General features: G+C 48.8%; 1 protein-coding gene across 1 annotated transcript in view; it reads right to left on the minus strand.

Moving 5' to 3' along the window:
- The window catches only part of TAGAP (T cell activation RhoGTPase activating protein), an 88,345-nt gene extending 73,671 nt beyond the window's left edge, over nt 1–14,674 (minus strand). Inside the window, exon 1 of the mRNA XM_059889625.1 lies at nt 14,476–14,674. Coding sequence (XP_059745608.1) covers nt 14,476–14,547 — 72 coding nt within the window. The 5' untranslated portion in view covers nt 14,548–14,674. The remainder of the gene's footprint in view (nt 1–14,475) is intronic.
- Nucleotides 14,675–23,899: the final 9,225 nt, after the last annotated feature.

Genomic DNA, 23,899 nt, shown 5'->3' on the forward strand with positions numbered 1-23,899 from the left:
TTAATTTCCACATGCAGTTGCATGGTGGAATGCCTAACCCTAACCCTTGGAAGGAAAGCTATAACAAACCTAGACAGCGTATTAAACGCAGAGACTTCACTTTGCTGACAAAGGTCCATATAGTCAAATGGTTTTTTAGTAGTCATGGGATGTGAGAGTTGGACCATAAAGAAGGCTGAGTGCTGAAGAACTGATACTTTCAAACTGTAGTGATGGAGAAGATTCTTGAGAGTCCCTTGGACAGCAAGGAGATCAAACCAGTCAATCCTAAAGGAAATCAACCCTGAATATTCCTTAGAAGGACTGATGCTGAAGTTCCAATACTTTGGCCACCTGATGCAAAGAGTTGACTCATTTGAAAAGACTCTGATGCTGGGAAAGATTGAGGGCAGGAGGAGAAGGGGACGACAGAGGATGAGATAGTTGGATGGCATCACTGATTCAGTGGACATGAATTTGAGCAAACTCTGGGAGGACAGAGGACCCTGGTGTGCTACAGTCCATGGGGTTGCAAAGAGTTGGATGCAACTTAGCAACAACAACAACAACAATTCTTTCTTCACTCTTAATAGCTCTATATTAATAGCCACACATTCCTCTAATTTCTTAGCCACCGTGTTGCTAGACAAGTCCTTGAGGTCAGTTTTGCCAAACAGCGTGTGAGTGGAAGTCCTGCATTACTCATCTGAATGACCAAATCTACATGTCACAAATCACAATATCATAATCAGAACTTCCATCTGTACAAATGTACTCGAGAGAAGGGAAAACAGGCATCCACAAAGTCTTCTTGCAAAAGATGTCCATAGGAATATCTTTCATTAAAGCCAAAATGCGCGAAAAACCCAAAGAGAGGGGGCTGCCCTGCTCTGCCCCTTTGTAAGGGAAGTGCCACCCTCAGGAAACACCAAGTCCTCAGAGCAGGGGAGGTGGGGAGGCCGCACCTCTACACCCAGACCATCGGGTGGAGCTGGCCTGAGCACCCTCTCCTGCGGCACGGCAGGTGCAGGGGGGCTTCTCACCAGTCCCCCCGCCCCATCACCCTCTCTGTGCAGTCAGGCTGGGTCTCTGAGTCCCTGCCTAGGCTCTGCCCACAACGCCCCCTCCAGAGGTCTTTTGCCCATTTGGTACAGTCAAGAGGCTTGATTCCTGGGCCCAATTTGGAGACACTGATGCTGAAGTTGTATACTCAGCCTCTTTTAGATGTGGCAATTCAACAACCCTTAAGCAGCACTTTGGTTTTATTTCTGCAAAATACTGATCCCCAGTGTTTTCTTGGAGAAGGCAATGGCACCCCACTCCAGTACTCTTGCCTGGAAAATCCCACGGGCGGAGGAGCCTGGTAGGCTGCAGTCCACGGGGTCGTTAAGAGTCAGACACGACTGAGCGACTTCACTTTCACTTTTGACTTTCATGCATTGGAGAAGGAAATGGCACCCCACTCCAGTGTTCTTGCCTGGAAAATCCCATGGGTGGAGGAGCCTGGTAGGCTGCAGTCCATGGGGTCGTTAAGAGTCAGACACGACTGAGCGACTTCACTTTCACTTTTCACTTTCCTGCATTGGAGAAGGAAATGGCACCCCACTCCAGTGTTCTTGCCTGGAAAATCCCATGGGTGGAGGAGCCTGGTAGGCTGCAGTCCATGGGGTCGTTAAGAGTCAGACACGACTGAGCGACTTCACTTTCACTTTTGACTTTCATGCATTGGAGAAGGAAATGGCAACCCACTCCAGTATTCTTGCCTGGAGAGTCCCAGGGACGGGGGAGCCTGGTGGGCTGCCATCTATGGGGTCACACAGAGTCGGACACGACTGAAGTGACTTAGCAGTAGCAGCAGTGTTTTCTCAATGATACCTAGCTGCGTGTGTGTGAAGGAGTCTTGTTTTGCACTTTACTGAGAAAGGCCACAGATTTCTGCCACACTGTTGTCATCGTTCAGTCACTAAGTTGTGTCCGACTCTTTGAGACCCATGGTCTGCGGCACACCAGGCATCTCTGTTCTTCACCATCTCCATCTCAAACTCAACTCGCTCCATTCTTCTTGTCTGGAAAACCCTATGGACAGAGGAGCCTGGCAGGCGACAGTCCAGAAGGGTTGCAAAGAGCTGGATACGACCAACTGCACATGCACGCATGTCCACTGAGTTGGAGATGCCATCCAACCAGCTCCTGTTGACCTCTTCAGTGAATTTTCCAGTTTGTTGTGATTCACACAGTTAAAGACTTTAGCCACATTTCAGCTTTAATTGTGTGTGGGGGCTTCTATTCCAATCTATTGTGCTTTATAAACATCTCACACCCTCTGTTGGGGGCTTCCTAGACAGCGCCAGTGGAAAAGAACCCACCTGCCAATGCAGGAGATGTGGGTCTGATCCCTGGGTCGGGAAGCTCCCCTGGAGGAGGAAATGGCAACCCACTCCAGTATTCTTCCCTGGAGCATCCCATGGACAGAGGAGCCTGGCGGGATACAGTCCATGGAGTCGCAAAGAGTCAGACACGACTGAAGGGACAACATGCACGCACACACACTGTTTCCTCCCACTTTGTAGGCATTGAGGGATCTCTGGCAGGGGAGGGGGACCTGCCACTCCCAGGTTGCAGGCGGCTAGTTCGGGAGCAGAGGGGACTGCGTGCCTTCCTGGTGTCCAGTGCCCAGGCCTTCCCGGTCTAGGCTCAGCATTTAGTGATGTGGTTCTTTCTAGGCGTGTCATGAGATCTCACCAAAGGGAGAAATCTAAATATTGGACCCACTCTCTGATAATCACATGCAAAAACTCATGCCAAGGTCAAACAGAAAGTTCATGGTCATCAACCACGCTGACCCTGCAGGGTAGAGTGATGGGGGGTAGGGGATGGCTTTCTAGCTTTGGGTGAACTTACGGGGACGATGAGGAGTTCACATGTGTATGGAGGAAGGGAGGCAGATGGCAAAATCGAGGCGAATGGTCCCCAGGAAGATATGCTGGTGGGCTGGGCCATCTCTCCCTAGAGTACCATGTGGCAGGTACGTGAAGAACCTTCTGACTGAACTGGAACAAGGACAAAGGAAGTGGCTTCTAACCTGCCTGGTGTTGGGAGTGAAGAGGGGGCTCTCTTCTCTGAAGTACCTGTTCTGTGTCCCAGCTATGCCTAAAAGCCAACCCTGTAGAGTCATTCCCATCCAAAAGGGTTTCTGCCTCCCGATAAAAGATAACATTACAAGACACTCGTACTCATTTAAACCTCCAGGCTGTGATTTATTCTTTCCCTAAAAGCAGGTTTTCCTAAGAGGGGAAGTAGGGTGAAGCTGAAGATGCTGGAAACCTACTCTGCAAACCAAGAAGGTCTGACCTCACAACTCTGCTCTATCCAGCTCTGGGGGTCAGGTAAGGCCTCTTTGGAAGATTCCCCAAAATCTTGTCATTCTTTTTCTGCTGCCCTTTCCAGAAAGGCAAAGTAGTGGCAGAGGGAAACCCAGCTTCGTTAGGGAAGCTGTGAGCATGAGAAACACGCTCATGCTGGGCCTGGCAGGACCTACAGAGGCCAGTGGGAAGCTCTTGAACCATCCCGGGCACTCCCTGGGCCGGGTACTGTCTGGGCCGGGCACACTCCACACTGGCCTCTCTCCATGCCACTGCGGGGGCCAGCCACTGCCCTCGGTGGGCGGGTTGCCGCCTGAGTCCTCAGCCAGAGGGAGGTCACGCTCTTTGTTTCCCTCGCACCGTTGCCCTGAAGCGTGGGCTGAGCTCCCTGGCTCCAGACATGGTGGTTCTGTGCCTTCCAGCACGTTCTGCAGGAGTAGGGGTTGGTGCTGCCCACTGGCTGGGGGGCTGGCTGGGCCCTGGGAGCCTGCGTGGAGGTGGCCTCACACCAGTTTTCCACCTCAGCCTCTCTCCACCTGGCTTCATGACAGTTGATCCTGCTGGGATCCCCTGAGGCAGCAGAGGGCCCCAAATACCCTGTAACTCGGGCTCTGAGTTGGCACGCAGAAGGAAGTGAAGACCAGGAGAGAGGGATGTCTGAACTCAGGAGGTCTGGGTTGCAGTGCTGCCACCTGCCCTGTGAGCTGAGCCAAGCTGCTGAGCCTTCTGTATGGAGCCTCAGTCTCCTGATCTGTAAAATGGGCATGCCCTGGGTTCTCTCCTGCTTTTCCTTACCCCTTCAACAGGAATAGGATATTCATTTAAATCAGTTTTCTAAGCCTGATTTCTTGTGAAATGAAATACTTTATTTTCTTACGAAAGGAAATGAGAATATGAGAGAGCAGGTAGGAGATTTGGGAGGTGGAGGTAGGCGTAAAGGGTTACTAATTCCCTCAACACATCCCTACAACTTTGCTGTCTATTTTTTAAAATTTTATTTACTGACTTATTTTTTGCTGTGCCACCACACAGACTGTGGGACCGTGGTTCCCCAAACAGGGACTGAACCTGGGCCATGGTAGGGAAAGCCTGGAATCCTAACCACTAGGCCACCAGGGAACTGTCACTACTCCAGGCTTCCGAGTGTTCCTGTCTCAGAACAGTATCAAATCAAGTCTGTTATCTAAGCCCTCCATCAGATCCTCTGAGAAGCTGACAGCCTGAGTGCCTGGAACCTGGGTTAGCTGTGTCCCCATCAGATAGCATGTCCCCAAGACAGAGACGGTATCTTCTTATTCCATCTCCTTTCCCCAGAGACTTGCAGCCTAGGGCCAGGTGTGTATAAGGGCAAGACGACGTTGGTGATGGTGGACGTGAGTCCCTGGTGGGCACAGCACATCTGCTCCCCTCCCCGTCTTCCTAGTACAAGGCTGACAGCAGTGTGGAGGCCAGCAATCTAGCATCTAGTGGGCTTACTCACCAAACGCTAAATGCATAAAGCCAACCACAAGTGAACAAAGCATCAATACATACTGACAGTGCGGAAGAGGGAGAAGGCGATGGCACCCGCTCCAGTACTCTTCCCTGGAAAACCCCATGGACGGAGGAGCCTGTAGCTGCAGTCCATGGGGCTGCAAGAGTCAGACACGACGGAGAGACTTCACTTCCACTTTCATGCATTGGAGAAGGAAATGGCAACCCACTCCAACCCACTCCAGTGTTCTTGCCTGAAGAATCCCAAGGACGGGGGAGCCTGGTGGGCTGCCGTCTATGGGGTCACACAGAGTCGGACATGACTGAAGTGACTTAGCAGCAGCGGCAGTGTGGAATTGAGCAGGTAAGGTACCATAGCTACATAAGACATAACTGCAGTGGCTTTCATGTGTCATATTTTGACTACAGAGTTGGAAGAAATAGGTTTTTTTTTCCTCTGTTTATGGTGCAGATTAAGGAGCCATCCATTCGTTCTCGCACACTGGCAAGACACCTGGCCCTTCTCCAGTCGTTCCAGCTATGGTGCTCCATGCAAGATCCTGCATTGACTACTGGCAGGGCACATACGGGGCGTGTCCTGTCCTCAGGCAGCTACGTGAAAAGGGAAGCTTCTGACAGGCAGCACTGGGGATAATATCTGACTGCGTGGAAACGCCAATGGGAGATGCTCAGCAGAATTACAGCTGTCAGAGCAGGCTTCTGGAGGAGGTGGCTTATGAGCGGGACCTAGAAATACCAGCAGGATTGGGGCAGGTCATGCAGAAGAATTGATGCTTTCCAACTGTGGTGCTGGAGAAGACTCTTGAGAGTCCCTTGGACTGCAAGGAGATCAAACCAGTCCATCCTAATGGAAATCAACCCTGAATATTCACTGGAAAGAGTGATGCTGAAGCTCCAATACTCTGGCCATGTGGTGCAGAGAGCCAACTCATTGGAAAAGACCCTGATGTTGCGAAAGACTGAAGGTCAAAGGAGAAGGGGGTTAGCAGAGGATGAGATGGTTGGATGGTATCACCAACTCAAAGCACATGAACCTGGGCAAACTCTGGCAGGAGATACTGAAGGACAGGGAAGCTTGGCATGCTGTAGTCCATGGGGTCTCAAAGAGTCAGACAGGACATAGCTACTGAACGATAAAAATGGGCACGTGGGACTTGGGAGTGGACAGGGATGCTCAGGCCCAGGGAATAGATGAACAGTCTGTCTGGAGGAGGAAACGGGGGAACTAGAGGGCAGGAAAGAGATTTCACATGGCCCGTTATATCCCACGTTCAGGAGGTGACCACACGAGCGAGGCTGGATGGATACACTTTAGCTAATCCTGGAAGAAATCATGATCTCAAAACCAGTATATGTATGTGTCCCCAGCTTCAGACCCAGCTTCTTCCTGGCGGGTCCCTGGGCCCACACCTCAGCACCACTGCCCTTTCTAAACAGGTGGTGGGTGGAGATGGAGGCGCAGTGGGACTTGCCAAACGCCCTTGTGGTGACCTTTAAAATCCGAGGCTTTCTTGATGTTTCTAAACACCTCTACCGGCCACCCACAGACGGAATTCTCTGTTGTGGGGCTCTAGCTGGACTCTAAATGATTACAGCTCTGGAGGCTGGGTGCCTTCTTCTGGTCAGAGTTGGTAACTGCGGCACCCAAAGGGCCATTTTCCAGACTTCTCTCGGCAGAGTCCAGTGGAAATTCCCCTTGGGGTGAGTAACAGTTAATAGTTACTGAAGACTTCTTGCAGGTCAGGCACCTTCCCAGGGGATTGTGTAGATGGTCCCATTTGTTTTCCTCCTAGCTACTCTCGGAGGTGGTAGTTATTATTCTCATCTTTACCAAAAGGACATCGAAACACCAAGAATTCAGAATTTGCCCAAGTTTACATAACCAGCAATCAACCAAGGTATGCCTGCTGACATGAGCTGACTCTTAACAACAGAATGCAGGACTTACAGTTCTTATTTTTACAGATTTGTAGCATGGTGATACTTGTTATTTAAGGACATATTATGAAAACCCCATTGTTTTGAAGGGTACAAATTGTTCAACTCAAAAAACTTTAAATATCTACTATCTGCAAGGCCCTAGCAATGCTACATCATGAAGGACAGTGTTACAATAACAAACTCACAGTGTGGTAACAAGACATGTATTCAAATAATCACAACACAGAAAGAATGTTCTAGAAGAATGCTGTGACTGCTATGGGAACACAGGGAGGAAACGTGATTTCTGGAATGGAGCTGGGGCTGGTGGGAGCAGATCTGATAGAACCTGCTGGAAGGGTGACCTGACCTTTGATCTGAGATGGTGTTGGGGTAGATGATGCAGATGGTGGCAGACGTGGGTGGGGAGAGGCATGGGCTGGTAGGGGGAGAAGTTCTAGCAAAGGCCGTGGGACAGGAAATCGGAGGGTGTCCAGGAGTCAGTGGGTGAGTGAGAACGCAGGTAAGAATGGAAAGTAAGGATGGCCAGATGGCTAAGGGGTTAAGGATTCAAATTATACACATGGAAAGTTCTGGATCAGGAGAGTGATGAAAGCAAGAAATATGTTAGTGCAACAAAATTGTGAGCAAGACCAGTTTTAAGGAGAGGAGAAGGAAATGGCAACCCACTCCAGTGTTCTTGCCTGGAGAATCCCAGGGACGGCGGAGCCTGGTGGGCTGCCGTCTATGGGGTCGCACAGAGTCGGACACAACTGAAGCGACTTAGCAGAAGGTACCTACACTGCAGTAACACTTGCAAAGACCCTCAAAGGGCACTATAAACAAACCATCCCCTGATGTGCTGGCCCTCCCACCCTTAGCCCTCTTCAGTTCCTGTGGCTGGACTAATGGTAAAATTGATACAAGACAGTTTAACAGGAGAAAATAAAAACCCATTTTAATTCACAGGCATGGAGGTCCCACAGAAATGAGAGCAGGTTTAGTTTTTATACTTTTTAGACCAAGAAGCAATGCATTTGTGAGGAGTTGGCAGGACAAAGAAACACAGGGTTGGGTTTCCGTCTTGCATTGTCCATTTCTTAAGTAACTTGAATTCAAAATAACCGAGATGTCATTGAGGCACATTTTGGGGCTGCCTGCCCTGATTCCGAAGAGTTGACTCATTGGAAAAGACTCTGATGCTGGGAGGGATTGGGGGCAGAAGGAGAAGGGGACGACAGAGGATGAGATGGCTGGATGGCATCACTGACTCGATGGACGTGAGTCTGAGTGAACTCTGGGAGTTGGTGATGGACAGGGAGGCCTGGCGTGCTGCGATTCATGGGGTCGCAAAGAGTCGGACACGACTGAGTGACTGAACTGAACTGAACTGAACTGCCCTGATTCCCAACACCAGCATGCAGGATGGTTCACGTCAATGGCCACCCTGCCTGACATGGACTGTGGGGATAAAAGCTCAGCAACCTCACAATGCACTGTTTATAAACACGTTTATGTATATATCCTAGTTTGTCTACACAACTGAGAGCCAAATGTGTTTCCAAAGACATTTAACATACAAAACAAGAGTAACAGTAAAGACAGAGCAAAACAGCTACCTGAAATTTGGAGAGGTCACGTGCTTTGCCTGAGGTCCCACAGCTGTAAGCGGTGGGATGGCTGTGGGCAGTCACCTACATGCTATGAGTTAATAGGTTCTTCTAAATTTCCCATTTTAAATATTACATTCTGTCATCCTATGATCCAGCAATTCTGCTCCTAGGTATCTACCCAAGGGAAACGAAAATCTATGTCCACACAAAAACTTGTATGTGAATGTACATGGCAGCGTTATTCCCAATCACCAAAAAAAAAAAAAAAATGAGAACAACCTAATGTCCATCAACTGATGAGTGGATAAACAAAATGTGGTCTATTCCCACAGTGAAACAATATTCAGCCATAACAGGGAACATAGTACTATGTAGCTACAACAGGCACGGGAAACATTGTGCTAAGAGAAAGCAGCCAGTCACAAAGACCACGTGTTATACGATTCCATTTATAGAAAGTGTCTGTGACATGAAGTCCACTCAGTTGTGTCCGACTCTTTTCGATCCCGTGGACTGTAGCCTACCAGGCTCCTCCATCCATGAGATTCTCCAGGCAAGAGTACTGGAGTGGGTTGCCATTGCCTTCTCCTATAGGAAGTGTCTAGAATAGACAAATCTCTAGAGGCAGGAAGTAGATTAATGCTTGCCAGGAGGTGGGAAGAATGGGATGGGGGGTTCCCTGCTGATGTCTGGGGATTCTGATTTGGGTGATGGGAATGTTCTGGAGTTAGTGGCGATGGCTGAACCACCGAGCATGTGAATGATAACTCAATTAAAATGCTTGTTTTAAAACTGTGTCTCAAATTGAATTCTTTATTCTCTTTGCCACATAGCCTGTATTTCTACTCACCAGAGAAGCTCCTCTTTAAAAAGGCAAATGCTTTACCAAAGCCTTCGGTCAGTTGTGCCTTAGAGAGATTCTTCTAACCTCCCACAAGGGTCAACGCTGAGAGCACAGCTGTTTGGAAAAGGAGTCAGGGCCCAGAAAAGGAACTCTACCGTGGGAGGTGTGGATTTGGCTGATGGGGGAACCTCGAGGCGGGCTGGTGCCTGGGAGGCTGGGGTCAGGTCTGTGAGGTGGGACGGAGGACCCTTACTGCAGGACCCATGGGGGTCACTCCAGAGGACACTGGTTGAGACGTTTTGAGATGCCTCTGTTTTTCCTCTGCTGAGTCACAAAGTAATTTATAATAGATGACTTCTTCTGTTATTTACCATTAAAAGAGGACCAGGATTGTAGAGCCGAGCCTGTGCTTTAATGGGTTCATATCCAGCTCTCCACGGAGTAGCCATGACCTTGGGCAAGTTACTTCACCTCCATGCCTCTCTCTTTCATTTGTAAAATGGTAATAGTGACAATTATTATTGAATTATGAAGTGATTCACATGTAAATGTAAAATGAAATAATGATAACTATCCCCGCAGCGCTATTACGGGTATTGGATTTTTTTTTTTTTAATTTCCTGCTGCACTTGAGTCATCTCTTGGGCTTCCCAGGTAGCACTAGTGATAGAGAACCTGGCAATGCAGGAGACACGAGATAGGTTCCATCCCTGGGTCAGCAAGATGCCCTGGAGGAGGGCACGGCAACCCACTCCAGTATTCTTGGCTGGAGAATCCCACAGACAGAGGAGCCCAGCAGGCTACAGTCCACGGGGTCAAAAAGAGTCGGACACAACTGGAGGGACTTAGCACGCATGCATGAGGCATCTCTTAGTTCCCTGACCAGGGAATGAACGCATGCCCCCTGCACTGGGAGTGCAGAGTCTTAAGCACGGGACCACGAGGGAAATCCCTGGATGAACTGTTTTTAACCAGAGTGCTCAGAACAGGGCCGGGCACTTACTGAGGGCTCTGCTGTATATGTGCTTGAGATTTTATAGACTCTGGACAGCAGGTGCACCTTTTTGAAAAGCTTACTGAGGAAAAGAATTACATTCTGCTTTCTTTCAGGTTGCTTATTTCACATTTGGCCCATGTTTGTCTGTTAGGAAGAGCCTGGAGCATGTTTGTTACAAGTTAACAAAAGGACTGTTACACTTTGAATCTTATCTTAATTCTGTGCCCCACTGGAAAGAAAGTTTCCAAATGGGAAAAAATTTTGTAATTTTAAATACATCTGAAGGAAATGGATTGCATGGTTGGAGGGTACAGAGATGTGATTTTGCTGAGCAAGGCTGCCTTTCTCACATAGCCTGCTTCTATGAAGTTACAGTTTGGGCGTGAGAACCAGGCCAACCCTTAGATTTGAGCAGATAATTCAGAATCCATGAATATGGGCCAGCTCCCTACAGAGGAGGTAGAAGTGTGGGTGGTTTGGGCGGCTCAGCAGGACTTCAGGCCCGGATGCATCACTACCTTTGTAGGATTGTAACTGTGTAAGGGCATGTCTTGGGCTTTCTAGGTGGTTCAGTGGTAAAGAATCCGCCTGCCAATGCAGGAGACCCGGGTTTGATCCCTGGGTTGGGAAGATCCCCTGGAGAAGGAAATGGCAATCCACTCCAGTATTCTTGCCTGGGAGTTCCCATGGACAGAGGAGCCTGGTGGGCTACAGTCTGTGGGCTTGCAAAGAACCAGGCACGTCTGAGAGACTGAACAACAAAGGGCAGGTCCCACACCCACGAGGGCCCTGCTGATTGAAGTCCACCCCACCAGGAATCCCAGGGCTTTCTGTGTTTGGAGGATTGGCAAGGAGAAGGGAGCAGAGACGTTCCCACAGGTCACTCAGCAACACCTCTTTGAGGGCACGTGGCATTCCTATGAAATCAGTTAGGATCACAAGTTAGAAAGCCTTTGACAAAATACAGCTTCTTTTCTAAGACACAGCCCAGGGGCTCTTCCCTTTGTGGATTTGCAGAGCAATCCATCTGAAGCACCATAGCCTGACTCTGAGTTCCCACCAGTCATGCTTGGATGTCAGACAAACCGCCCAGCAACAGCGCTTATTGCGATCTCAGGCCTTCACTCATACGGAAGTGATGTTTCAGGGGCTGTGGTGTGTGTTAACAGGAAGTCAGGTCCTGGCAGGACCACCACCATGCCTCTGTAGGTGATCGTCACTGACAATATGGAATCTGGGGTCATGGGGTGGACAGCGAGCCACCAAACATCGGAGGAGGTGAGGGAAGTGCTGGATCTGGGTGTCCCCAAGGGACTACATGCTCAAGCTCACAGGAACCAGTTCCCAGAGTCAAGTCAACGGGGCGGCTGTGAGAAGCAGAGACAGAAGGCTGATGTCAGGCCCTCTTTGGTGGAATGTTGCCTGATGAAGCTGGAAATGGGATCAAGGACCAGGCGCAACCCCAGATCCAGTGTTGGGATGGTGGCCTTGGCTTGTGGTGAAGCCTAACGGGTGTGTCACAGCCTGATCCAAGGTGGTTGGCTACAACCAGTGGGGGCACCAGGCGGCGCTGGGAGGGCAGCTCACACTCCCTGGGAGGGCCCCAGCCAGGGGTGATGACAAAACGTCAGACCTTTTCCTTGGTGGCTTCCACTGGCTTTCCCTGTAGCCATCGTGGCCTTTGTTTTTTAATAAAGGCTACACACAATGGAAAGAAATTAGGCAATAAAGAGAAAAGCCAGAGTTTATCATTACAGAGAAACAGCAGAAGGGGCAAGGCTCCCCCCTCCACCCCGTGCTGACCCCAGGCAGTGGTGAATGGAGGGTGGAGGGTGAGGGCTGGGCTGGGCTGGGTACACGAGCCGCTGCTGCAGGTTGGTGACCTGAATGAGCTCTTTCAAATCAAACAGGCTTCCACGTGTCCCCGGAGTCCCCCTGTCTTTTCTTCCAGAATCTGATACTGTTGCAATTTTGAGGTCATTATCCTCAGCAATAAAAAAACCGTTTAGAGACAAAGAAGGAAAAGCAAAAATTTAGCTCGCTTTTGCTTCCACTCAAATATTGGGACCACAGCATCCAGAAGGTTCTTAAAAGAAGCCTGTTTGAACTAATGCTCCTGAAATTACAGGCCCTAGACTACTTTTGCTTTATGATTTAAAAAGTTGAACTCTAACCAGTCTTTCTTTTCTTGCAAATGAGAAGTTTTGTTATTAACTAATAATCAATTTTTCAACCTTTTCCCCTCAAAAGCTTTGTGCATGCACGGTGGCCCATTTCCCACATCCACTCCTCCTCACCTGACAGTGAGCCCTGTTGACTTCTGCCTCCAGAATGTCCCACAAAACGCCCCATCCTCTGGGCTCCCACCTAGGCCCTCATCTTTCTTGCTCCTCTTTTTGCAGGAACATTAAGATCAGGAGGTGTTCCTGTCATTGCTCTCCACCCCCTCCAACTTGCGCTCTCTATTGTTGCCAGATTGTCACTTAAAAAAAATTTTTTTTTATGCCGACCATGTTTAAAGTCTGTATTAAATTTTTTAATAATATCTTTTCTGTTTCCTGTTTTGGTTTTTTGGCCGAGAGAGGCAGGTAGGATCCTAGATCCTAGATCAATCCCTAGGCCAAGGGGTTGAACTCACACCCCTTGCATCGGAAGGTGAAGTCCTGACCACTGGATTGCAGGGAAATCCCTCAGGTTGTCACTTAAACCACAGATCTGTACACGCCACTTTCCTGCAGTAGAGCTGTGAGTCCTCACCTGGAGCACAGGCCCTGCATCCCAACAGCACATCCTGGACACACCTTCCATCCAGGTCTGTGGCCGGATGTTCCCCTGCCTGCAAGTCCCTTCTCTGCCTGGCAAACTCCTATGCTTCCTGCAAGACCTGGCCCAGGGCATCTCTTCTAGAAGCCCCCGTGGGGAAGGCCTCCTCTCTGTACTCCCCTGACACCTGCGACCTCACTGCACTGTCCAGAGTCTGTGCTGGGCTTCTCCACCAGCCATGGGCTCCTCCGTTTGGTTGCCCCAAGGTCCTCCACGTGCCTGCATTTGATCCATGCTTGTCACCTGCACAAGTGTCTACGTGGAGAGGGCAGCTGCTAAGTGCAGTTACAAAGAAGAAACAACCCCTAAAGCTTCATTTCCAAGAACACTGGCCAGCTGAGATGGAAGATTCCTGGTGGGTCTACTTCAGACAGAGTCACGCTCTTGCTGTCCCAAGAGGTGACACAAATCCTTAGCCTTGTCTCTTATGGGGTGGTTGAGTTTCTCCCTAACGACTTCTGCCCTGGGTCAAGTCAAGTGCCCCTGCAGCGCCTTTAAATTTGGCTGAGGTGGTCTACATTTAAACCTCTTATCCCTTCTCCTTCCCTTTGCTCCAAGATGTATCATTTCATGTGAACACTACAGAGTCATCTTTAAGAAAGATATCCACTCCTTAAATAAACAGAAGTTTCATTTCACTTAACAAGTGTTACATTGATCTAGCATCAACAAGCAACTGTTGATTTCAATTTAACATCATTTGTAAATGAACTAACAAATCACAATCATTTAACATCACGCCTACTGCCTGGGCTGGTGCTCTGTACACAGAATTATGACTGTTCTTGACTGTAAGCTAAAGTCAGAGATTTATGTTCCTGAAAATGTGAAGACTTGCTTTTTCTCTTCTATGCTAAATGTTTCTTTTAAAGTGAACTTAAAAAATCACTTTGAGAGCCCTTTATCACAGTATCTAGTGCGACCTACCCCCAGTACTTAGAGGAAGAGCTAAAAACAATAAACAGGAAAGGGCAGAAGACACCAACAACATAAGGAGGAGAGGTGTAAATTTGGGGGTTTAGATATACAATACCAACCCTGAGCCTCAACAAATGGCCCCCTCCTCCCCCTAGAGTTTTAGTTCGAGATTTCTAAATAAATCTCTTTTAAAAATAAAATAAGAAATATATGCTCACTGTAGAAAAACAGAAAATATGGGTAATACATAAATAGTGAAAATGCACAATCGACCAAAATTCTTACATGTAAACTAACCATGGTTAACATTCCAGTAGAGATTATTTCAGACCTTCATATTAATATATTCTTCTAGATAGCTACATAAACCAATTTTGGGTCAACCAATATATACTGTTCTGAATAATGACCTTTAAGTTGGAGTCTATTTTTAGTCCCCTTTGGCGGGGGGAAGACTTTCTATATTCGACTCCCCTTAGTATCTGAGTTCCCAGTGGACCTTCAGGCTTAAGCCTCCCTACTCACCATGCTTTTTGCAGCGGGGACCCCATCACGGCTTTTCCCTGGGGGTGCTCTCGGAGCCTGGGGACCAGGCATGCTGGGGCAGCTCCAGGAGAGCCAGGAGCTGAGCTCAGAGTCTCACGACCACAGTGGACCTGAGCAGCCCGGACCCACGCTGGTCATTCCGGGCGGTGGTGCGGTCAGAAGCGCTGTTCCCAGCCGAGGACTCAGGCGCTTCACGCATGCGCCTGCCCTTTGTCTCGGGGACTCGCTCTATCTGCCAACTGGCTAGAAAGTTGCGAGTTCTCGCTCCTTCCTTTTCTCTCTCTGTCTCTTTCACCCTGCACTTGGTCTGACCTGCCGAATTCTAAAGAACTTCATGCCACAAGGGTCTGTTTTCAGCAAATGTGACTTGCCCCAAACGGGTCGCCCAGCATCTCTCATTGCAGAAGCTTCCATCAACTGTTGGCCACTCTTACCCAAAAGAACAGTGCAGACCAGTGAATGGAAAGCAGTGCACGGGTCCCCTGCGTGTCCAGTAGGAAGTGGCTCCGGAGCGATTGCTTTTTATAGCGCGCACAGGTGGCCGGTACAAGCCCCTCGTGAAGGCGGAGGGCTGGGCTCCCCGCCTTTGCAGAGAGAAACCTTTTCAGAGAGAATAGAAGCTCGAACGAATGATTTGCTTTCTTCTGAGAACATGAGAGCGTTAATTAAAAAATTTTTTTCTTGGTGAAGATCCCCTTTTTGGCTGAATCCATTCATATTGGTGATCAACGGAACACACGGATTTCTTAAGACTTTTCTATCAGTAACTGTGACAGTCATTAATTTAGGGTTTAGTGGCAACCTGAAAGATAACCTGGTCCCAACTCCCAATTTTCTAAATAAAGAAACTAAGGTTCAAAATCAATAATTTCTTCAAGTTCTCCGAGCAGCCTGATGTGGTTTTGGCTGCTACCATTTACCCGAATGTTATTTCATACTCTCTGCTGTTGCGTGCATGTTATTTCACACTCTCTGCTGTTGCGTGCATCAGTGGGATTTGGTGCAAAAGGAGCATTTCATGCCAGTGTAGTCTGTGTGTCGTACATAAGGACGGGAATGAAGCAAGGGCAGACACCACTATGTTTATCTTTGCAGAGATTTACACCCATTATGGTAGTTTCAAAATAGAGAGGATCTATTAAATATTTAAAATGAAGCCCTTGTGTTAAGGTTGCATATTGAAAGCATCATGCCTCATCCATCTGAAAGTGAAAGTCGCTCAGTTGTGTCTGATTCTTTGCGACCCCATGAACTATACAGTCCCTGGAACTCTCCAGGCCAGAATACTGGAGTGGGTAGCCTTTCCCTTCTCCAGGGGATCTCCCCAACCCAAGGGTTGAACCCAGGTCTCTCGCATTGCAGGCCGATTCTTTATCAGCTAAGCCACAAGGGAAGCCCAAGAATAATGGAGTGGGTGGCCTATCCCTTCTAACTTCATTGAAATAATGTGGGAGGAACAAAGCAATGTCAGTGCGGGAAAAGAGAAACTGGAGTGAACTAGGACAGGGTCTCAGTTCTGAGAGTTAAACAGCTTCTCTTCCAGCCTTTTCCACACGGCAGTATTCATGAGATTATCAATTGAAAGGTGAGATCATCTGAAATAAATGTTGCCTCTGGCCAATTAGTCTGTGTCAGCATCTATTCTGGGATAGCATTTCCACCCCGTTCTTTGGGGCTCGTCCCCCAGGTTGGGCGGGAGCAGCTGTTCTCTGACCTGGCTGCTGCTGTGGCTGGTCGGGTCTGGCTGGGCCAAGAGTTTTTCCACACGGCTCCTGGCCACAGTCAATTCTCGCTCCAGGAATAACCACCAGACCCAAAATAGGACCGAGTTGTTTCCCAGGAAATTTGCAAATGGTCTGAGGAGAAGAAACCACCTCGTGGGCATAGGGACTGTGAGAGGGAAAGTTGGAGGTGTTTCAAGGGACCACTGATCCCCATGTGTTTTGGGGAAGAGGAGGGAGCCAGTCTGCAAACGGGAAAGCAGAGTGAGGCGGACAGAGAGGGCGGGCGCGAGGTGGGGACCCTCACAGAAGCAGCCTGTCCCGGCCCACGTGTTTTCTGATTTTGGGTTTTGTGAGTCTCTCCAGAATCCTCCCGGCAAACTGACATCCCTAACTCCCATAAATCATCATAGAAGTAGAGGGGTTAGGGCTGATTTCTACAAAATTATCTCGTTTGTACAAGGAATTCTCTGCTAAAGGAGATGTGGAAGACAAATCAAAAACTTTTCTTTGTGAGGTTAAACAACAACAACAAAAAAAGATATAACCTACAGATGGCATTTACCCAGACAGCGGTTAATTACTTTTTACAGACTTTTTCTAAGGGTGCACAGTTTGAACACGTGAATTCACAGGGAGAAAGTGGCCACCTACACCCCAAGGAGCAAGGTCACTGTGAGAAAGCAAGTATACACCTTGATCTTGGACTTTGAGCCTCTGGAATCAAGAGAAAACAAACGTCTGTTGTCTGGGGTAGTCTGTTGTGGTAGCCGAGTGGATTAACCCACTATCCAATCTGATCTGCTTCCTGGGCCATCTTTCTCCAGGGGAGCCAGGCTGTCGGCTTTGTGGGTTCTTGAACACGCTTTGCTTATCCCTAAGCCCAAATTATGAGCCGGGTCTTTGTTATTTATACCACCCATTCCTTGGCATGTTTTGTCATTTGGTTAGGCATGACTTTCCCCCCTTCCCCTGACTGCTAAACAGAGATGCAGGAGGTTTGACAAGCAGCCCCTGGTCCCTTCCTCTCGGTCCCTGCTGGGTTTCCTCGGACACCACAGCTGTTATTCACAACTCGCTTGTGTGGGGTCCTTCGTCTATTGTCTGTCCTTAAATGTTTCTTATCCAAGTCCTTAGGGTGCTGCCTTCATTTCTACTGGCCCCAGCATGCATACTTAGTGGCTCAGTCTCGTCTGACTCTTTTGTGACCCCAAGGATAGGAGCCTGGTGGGCTACAGCCCATGGGGTTGCAAAGAGTCGGACATGACTGAGCGACTAACACACTTCACTGCCTCCTTGACCCGCTGCATTTTCCGGGATGGGGACCACGCTGTATTTCTCTCTGTAGGTCCAGGCTCAGCAGGGACTGGCATTTTGTAAATACACAATTTTTTGTTTCTTTTTGAAAGAATGGGTGGATGTATAGTTAGAAGAGAATTGAAAGTTCAAGTTTATAGAAGTAAAACCATAATTTCTGACCATTTAAACATTACCAAATTTTCCTACCCAACGGGTAGGATTTCTCTCCTGATGCAAAACTTTGTGCGTAAACTAGATTTGCCATCATTCTTGGAGCAGGCCAGCCCTACACACTGATTCTGATTCTTCACCCTGGCCTCTCTGCCTGGCTCCTTTCACAGGGCACGCCCTCCTGTCAAGGTCAGAGTCATTTACAGAATCTGGGATCAGCCATCTTCCCAAGGGTCACATAGAAGAACAAGCTAGTGCGTGACTCCTCGTGTGCTAAAAAGGAGATGAGGTTTTCTTTTGTGGCTGGAGAGAGGCGAGAGGGTCTGGGTGGAGCAGTCTGGGTGGAGAGAGGAGGCGGCCAGCAGGATGACTGTGGGGACTTTTCTAGAGACAGAGGCTGCAGGCAGATGCTGGCAGGTCAGTGGAGCTGCTTCCTGTGACCTGCAGCCCGGGTGATGTGGCTTTTGGGGGCACAGAAGCTCAATCCCCCAAAGAATTAGGGGACCATTCCCTTCCCCTCCTACCCCATGCTCAGCTCAGCAGCAGGAAGCCCAAGGCATAGGATGTGGGAGGTAGAGATGCCATCACATACTTGTGGGCAGAACAGACTGGGGTGAGAGGCAGGGAGGTGATCCTGAAGCCTGAGTCCCAGTGCCTTTGAGCCTCACTCTTCAGCCAAGCGAGGCCCTGGGACACTTCCCTTCCACAGAGGATATAATTTTTTTTTGTTAGGATAGTCAAATAGTCTTAGAGATACATCTGATAAGGCCACATCACTTCACACCATCTTGAGCTGCCTGCATTTCAGGTATGATTGCCCCGTTTTTCCTTTCCTCCCACACCTCCTCTAAGGGTCCCGTCCCTCATAACTAACAATAGTGTCTTTCCCTTCCTTCCAACTCTTATTTCATTTATTTTCCCATCCCTCAATTTCGTCCTTGCTTCTCTCTTGTCTTGCGTATTAATTTTGTTTACTCCTCTAGGTTATGAGGGAGTCTTGAGGATGGGGACCCAGTTTCACTTTCTTTTTCAATACCAAAAACATCTAGCACATTCTGAGTGCATGTGGGCTCAGTTGCTCAGTCATGTCTGATTCTTGGCGACCCCATGGAGTGTGGGCTGCCAGCACACAGCTTGATGTTCCAGAGTTGTCTGCTCCCTGAGTGAATGGCTGGAAACAGTGATTTTCTACAGAGATGGGCCCTGTGGGCAGGAAGCAGGGCGTTTCCTTCTGAGTACAGCCACCCGTGGTGTTCTTTGCTGTTCAGTTGCTAAGTCCTGTCTGACTCTTTGCGACCCATGGACTGCAGCACGCCAGGCTTCCCTGTCCTTCACCATCTCCTGGAGGGCGCTCAAACTCAGGTCCATTGAGTTGATGATGTCAGTGGTGGTACTTTGTTATTTTCAAACAAGGCATCATTTTCTCCTTCTACTGTACACTCTGTATGCTCCTTGAAGACAATAACTAGTGAGTTTTGCAGAGAGAATCTCTGCTGCTGCTGCTGCTGCTAAGTCGCTTCAGTCGTGTCCAACTCTGTGCGACTCCAGAGACGGCAGCCCACCAGGCTCCCACATCCCTGGGATTCTCCAGACAAGAACACTGGAGTGGGTTGCCATTGCCTTCTCCAATGCATGAAAGTGAAAATTGAAAGTGAGTTCGCTCAGTCGTGTCCAACTCTTCACGACCTCATGGACTGCAGCCTACCAGGCTCTTCCGTCCATGGGATTTTCCAGGCAAGAGTACTGGAGTGGGGTGCCATTGCCTTCTCTGGAGAGAATCTCTGAGAGCTATCAATTCGGCTTATGCTGGAAGTGTATTTAGAGTTCTGTGAATAACTTTTTCTTCTCACGTATCTTTTTCTTGCACATAGTAGGCATTTGACGGAAGTTTGTTCAATAGATGCAAATAAATAGAAAACTAATAAAAAGAGAAAACTCTTCTTATTTGAGTAAAAGAATGCACTCGTATTATTTGAGCCCCTATCATGCTTAGTTCGGTTGAACTACCCTATCTTTGGGACCCATGCGAAGAGAAGGAGGAGCAATTGCCAACGAGCTCTTTGCTCCCACAAATGGAGGAGGAGGCGGCTTGCCGGCTGCCTCTTCTTTACCGGGATGGCTCTGTACTTCCCTCTGGTGGCAGGTCTGTGCACTGCAACTGATGTTTCCGAGGCCCAGGGTTAGATTTGAATGGAAGGGACTTTAGAATCTTTAAGGATTTTTAGAGGTTTTTGATTCCAGTATTTCTCCAGCTAGCGTTTATGACAATTTTGGAAAGTCTCTCTGAATTCTCTATCAGATTAAGACTTCGTTTTGACTTCAGTGGCAATGTAAAACAGGAGCATAGTCTGTATTACGTGGAGATAGTGAATAGTGGAGTCGCTCAGTCGTGTCTGACTCTGCGACCCCATGGACTGTAGCCTCCCACACTCCTTTGTCTATGGGATTTTCCAGGCAATAGTTCTGGAGTGGATTGCCATTTCCTTCTCCAGGGGATTTTCCCGACCCAGGGATCGAACCCAAGTCTCCCGCATTGTAGACAGACGCTTTACCCTCTGAGCCACCAGGGAAGTTACTGGTGGATGGCCCAGTAACTTCTTACGTGGCTGGCCCCCTTCTAAGCACTACCTGACTGTACTGTTTTCTCATTTGTTCTTGTGCTTTTGGTCAGGCTGGTGCCAGGTATTACTGCGAGGCTAAAGGAGACCCAGTGAGACTCAGGCTCCCTGCACCCATACAAGGTTTTCACGCAGCTACTGGTGGCTCAGCGGTAAAGAATCCACCCGCCAATGCAAGAGACCTGGGTTCGATCCCTGGTTGGGGGAGCATTCCCTGGAGAAGGAAATGGAAACCTACTCCAGTATTCTTGCCTAGGAAATCCCATGGACAGTACGAACCTGGCAGGCTACAGTTCACTAGGTTGCAAAAGAGAAGGACACGACTTAGCGACTCAACAACAGCAGCAACTACAGTAGAAGCAAGCCGGTATAAAAGGTTTGTACCGTCGACACTGCACTTGGAGGTAAGGGGGGGTGGCGAGAGGCAGTGTGGTTCAGAAATACAGCATTTTCTCTCACGTCAGTTTTACCGTTTGAGTTCTACTGACTTGTGGTGTTGCTACACTTTATCTTTAAAATGTTTTAGACGTGTGTTTGGAAGCCTGGTGTGCTGCAGCCCATGGGGTCCCAAAGACACAGACACCACTTAGCGACTGAACAACAACAGCAGGTGCTTTGTGTGTGTTAGTCACTCAGTCGTGTCTGACTCTGCGACCCCAGGGAGTGTAACCCACCAGGCTCCTCTGTCCATGGGGTTTCCCAGACAAGGACACTGGAGTGGGTTGCCATTCCCTTCTCCAGGGGATCTTCCTGACCTAGGGATCAAACCCAGATCTCCTGCATTGCAGGCAGATTCTTTCCCATCTGAGCCATCAGGAAAGTCTTAAATTATTTACTGTTTATCATTGTGTATATTTATGTGTTATTCTAGAAAATGAAGCAATCCCCTGTGGGGGGGGAGCACATTTTCCCTTTAAAAGTGGCCCCAATATTGTGCATGTTGAGATGACCCAACTGGGGCCTGGGTGAGGGAGTCATTCTCCCAGCATCCAGCAGTTAGTCGAGGGCAGAGCCAGAAACACCCAGAAGGTATTCGCCGTTTAGACTCAGCTGTGTGCTCCCCACAGCAGACTTGAATCCTCTGGATTTTAAAAACCTACTTTGCTATAGAGAAACTCTGCTTTCTGCTTCACCTTGTCAGTGGAGACCTGATCTCTAATCATTTTAAAATAATAGATATTGGGGTATGTTCCTCCTTTTCATGTTAATTCAAGTCAAAATGTATTTCACATTGCTCATAGCATTTTCCTTAGCGCTTTAAAAAGTGTAACATGTGATCCTTGCCCAAGAACAGTTTAAAACTAAACTGTAGGGAAAGACATATGTGGGATTTTAAAATAATTAATGCAGTGCAGCAAAGCAGGGCAGTCAAGGAGCAGACACTGTCCCCTTAGTCTCACCTGCGAGGTGGCCCTCAACACTGCTTTTCTTCACTGCATCCCAGCAGTGACCTTTCTGCTAAGACTCCTGGGAAGCTGAGAATGAAATCTCCGCCCGCCTTGGTACCTCAGGTGCATCGGTCCAGGGCTCTGGAGCCTCACTCTTGTCATCTGGAAGTGGCCCGGTAGTGTCCTCAGGTCCACTGGCCTCCAGGGGGAGCTCAGTGTCTGGTAAACCCATTGCTCACCAGGTCTGATGGCATGCCAGGCTCCTCCTGAAGAACCCAGGCCCCTGGATTTGATAGGATGAGTCTCCTATCAGCGGCACCTCTGCCATCACATGGCCCAGTCCGCCTGGCTAAGAAATCTGCAGGCTCCCCAGGTTGGCCCATGGCCCTTGTCCTCAGTGTGTACAGGTGCAGGAAGGTACCCACAGGCAGTCTTGTGGGAGGTGGTAACCAGCCCATGGGAGGCGTGGCCAGCTTGTGAGGGTGTGGCCAGCGCTTGGGAGGCGTGGCTGGCTCTTGAGAGGCCTGGAGGCTTGTGAGGGTGTGGCCGGCTTGTGGGAGGTGTGGCCTGCGCCTGGCCACCTTGGGGCGTAGAGCCGACCTGGTTAGAGGTTGGATTTTTCAGGCCCTGAGAAAGACTCCATCAGGGACCCTGAGTTCCGAATGGGGCATTCCTAACTCCAGACGTGTTGTGACTCCAACCTGAATACCCAAACACAGGTGTGTGGTGTCTCCTAATTCCAAATTAATTAGCTGTAAAGTCAGTAAGTGACTTTTAAAAGTGTGGCGCCATCTCACCAGGGCCTACAGGCACAGGTTCTGTATCTATAACATATGGAAGGGTATAAGTAGAGATTTAAAATTGGGAAAGGGGTGTGACAAGGCTGTATACTGTCACCCTGTTTATTTAACTTATGTGCAGAGTACATCATGTGAAATGCCAGACTGGATGAATCACAAGCTGGACTCAAGATTGCCAGGAGAAATATCAACAACCTCAGATACGCAGATGATACCACTCTATCAGCAGAAAGTGAAGAACTAAAGAGCCTCTGAATGAGGGTGTGAGAGAAGAGTAAAAAAGCTAGTTTAAAACTCAACATTCAAAAAACTAAGATCATGGTATCTGATCCCATCACTTCATGGCAAATAGAGAGAGAAGAAGTGGAAGTGGTGACAGATTTTTCTCTTCCTGGGCTCTAAAATCACTGTGGATGGTGACTGAAGCCATGAAATTAAAAGATGCTTCCTTCTTGGAAGGAACGCTATGACAAACCTAGACAGTATTATAAAGTAGAGACATCACTTTGCCAGCAAAGGTCCATCTAGTCAAAGCTATGGTTTTTCCAGTAGTCATGTATAGATGTGAGAGTTGGACCATAAAGAAGGCTTAACACCAAAGAATTGATTTTTTTGAACTCTAGTGCTGGAGAAAACTCTTGAGAGTCCCTTGGACTGCAAGGAGATCAAACCAGTCCATCCTTAAGAAAACCAACCCTGAGCATTCACTGGAAGGACTGATGTTGAAGCTGAAGCTCCAGTACTTTGTCCACCTGATGCGAAGAGCTGAATTATTGGAAAAGACTCTGATCCTGGGAAAGGTGGAAGGCAGGAGGAGAAGGGGGCGACAGAGGATGAGATGGTTTTGGATGGCATCACTGACTCAATGGGCATGAGTTTGAGCAAATTCCGGGAGATTGTGAAGGACAGAGAAGTCTGGCGTGCTGTAGTCCAGGGGACCACAAAGAGACACGACTGAGTGACTGAACAACAAGCAGAGGTTGCAAAGTGTGTGAAAACTAGGACAGTCCCTGTTCTGTTCATGTGTAAATTAGCCACTGGTCTCCACACATGGACATTTATGATCACTCACCTCCTCCCGCTGGTCTAGGGTAGATTCCTTCCTGAGCCATCCATTAGATGCTATCATATGTTGTCCTCTGCCAGACTGGCCTGGGCTCCTTCTGCTGATGTCCGATTGGCCCAGATGCCTCACGTGGCCAAGCCCAGCGTCAACGTGGTGAGTAGACTCCACCTGGCCGGGCAGGAAGAAGCTGAAAACTCACAGGCCAAGGGGTGTGAGTCCAGGGCTTGAGGACTCTGGGAGAAATCTCCCCCACATCCAAATAGCAAGGACAGAGACACTGGCCCCATCTTCACAGGACTCGGGGTCTGAGTGGGGGGTGGGGACAGGCAGGAGATACACA

Source organism: Bos taurus, chromosome 9 (assembly GCF_002263795.3).
Source record: "Bos taurus isolate L1 Dominette 01449 registration number 42190680 breed Hereford chromosome 9, ARS-UCD2.0, whole genome shotgun sequence".
NCBI lineage: Eukaryota > Metazoa > Chordata > Mammalia > Artiodactyla > Bovidae > Bos > Bos taurus.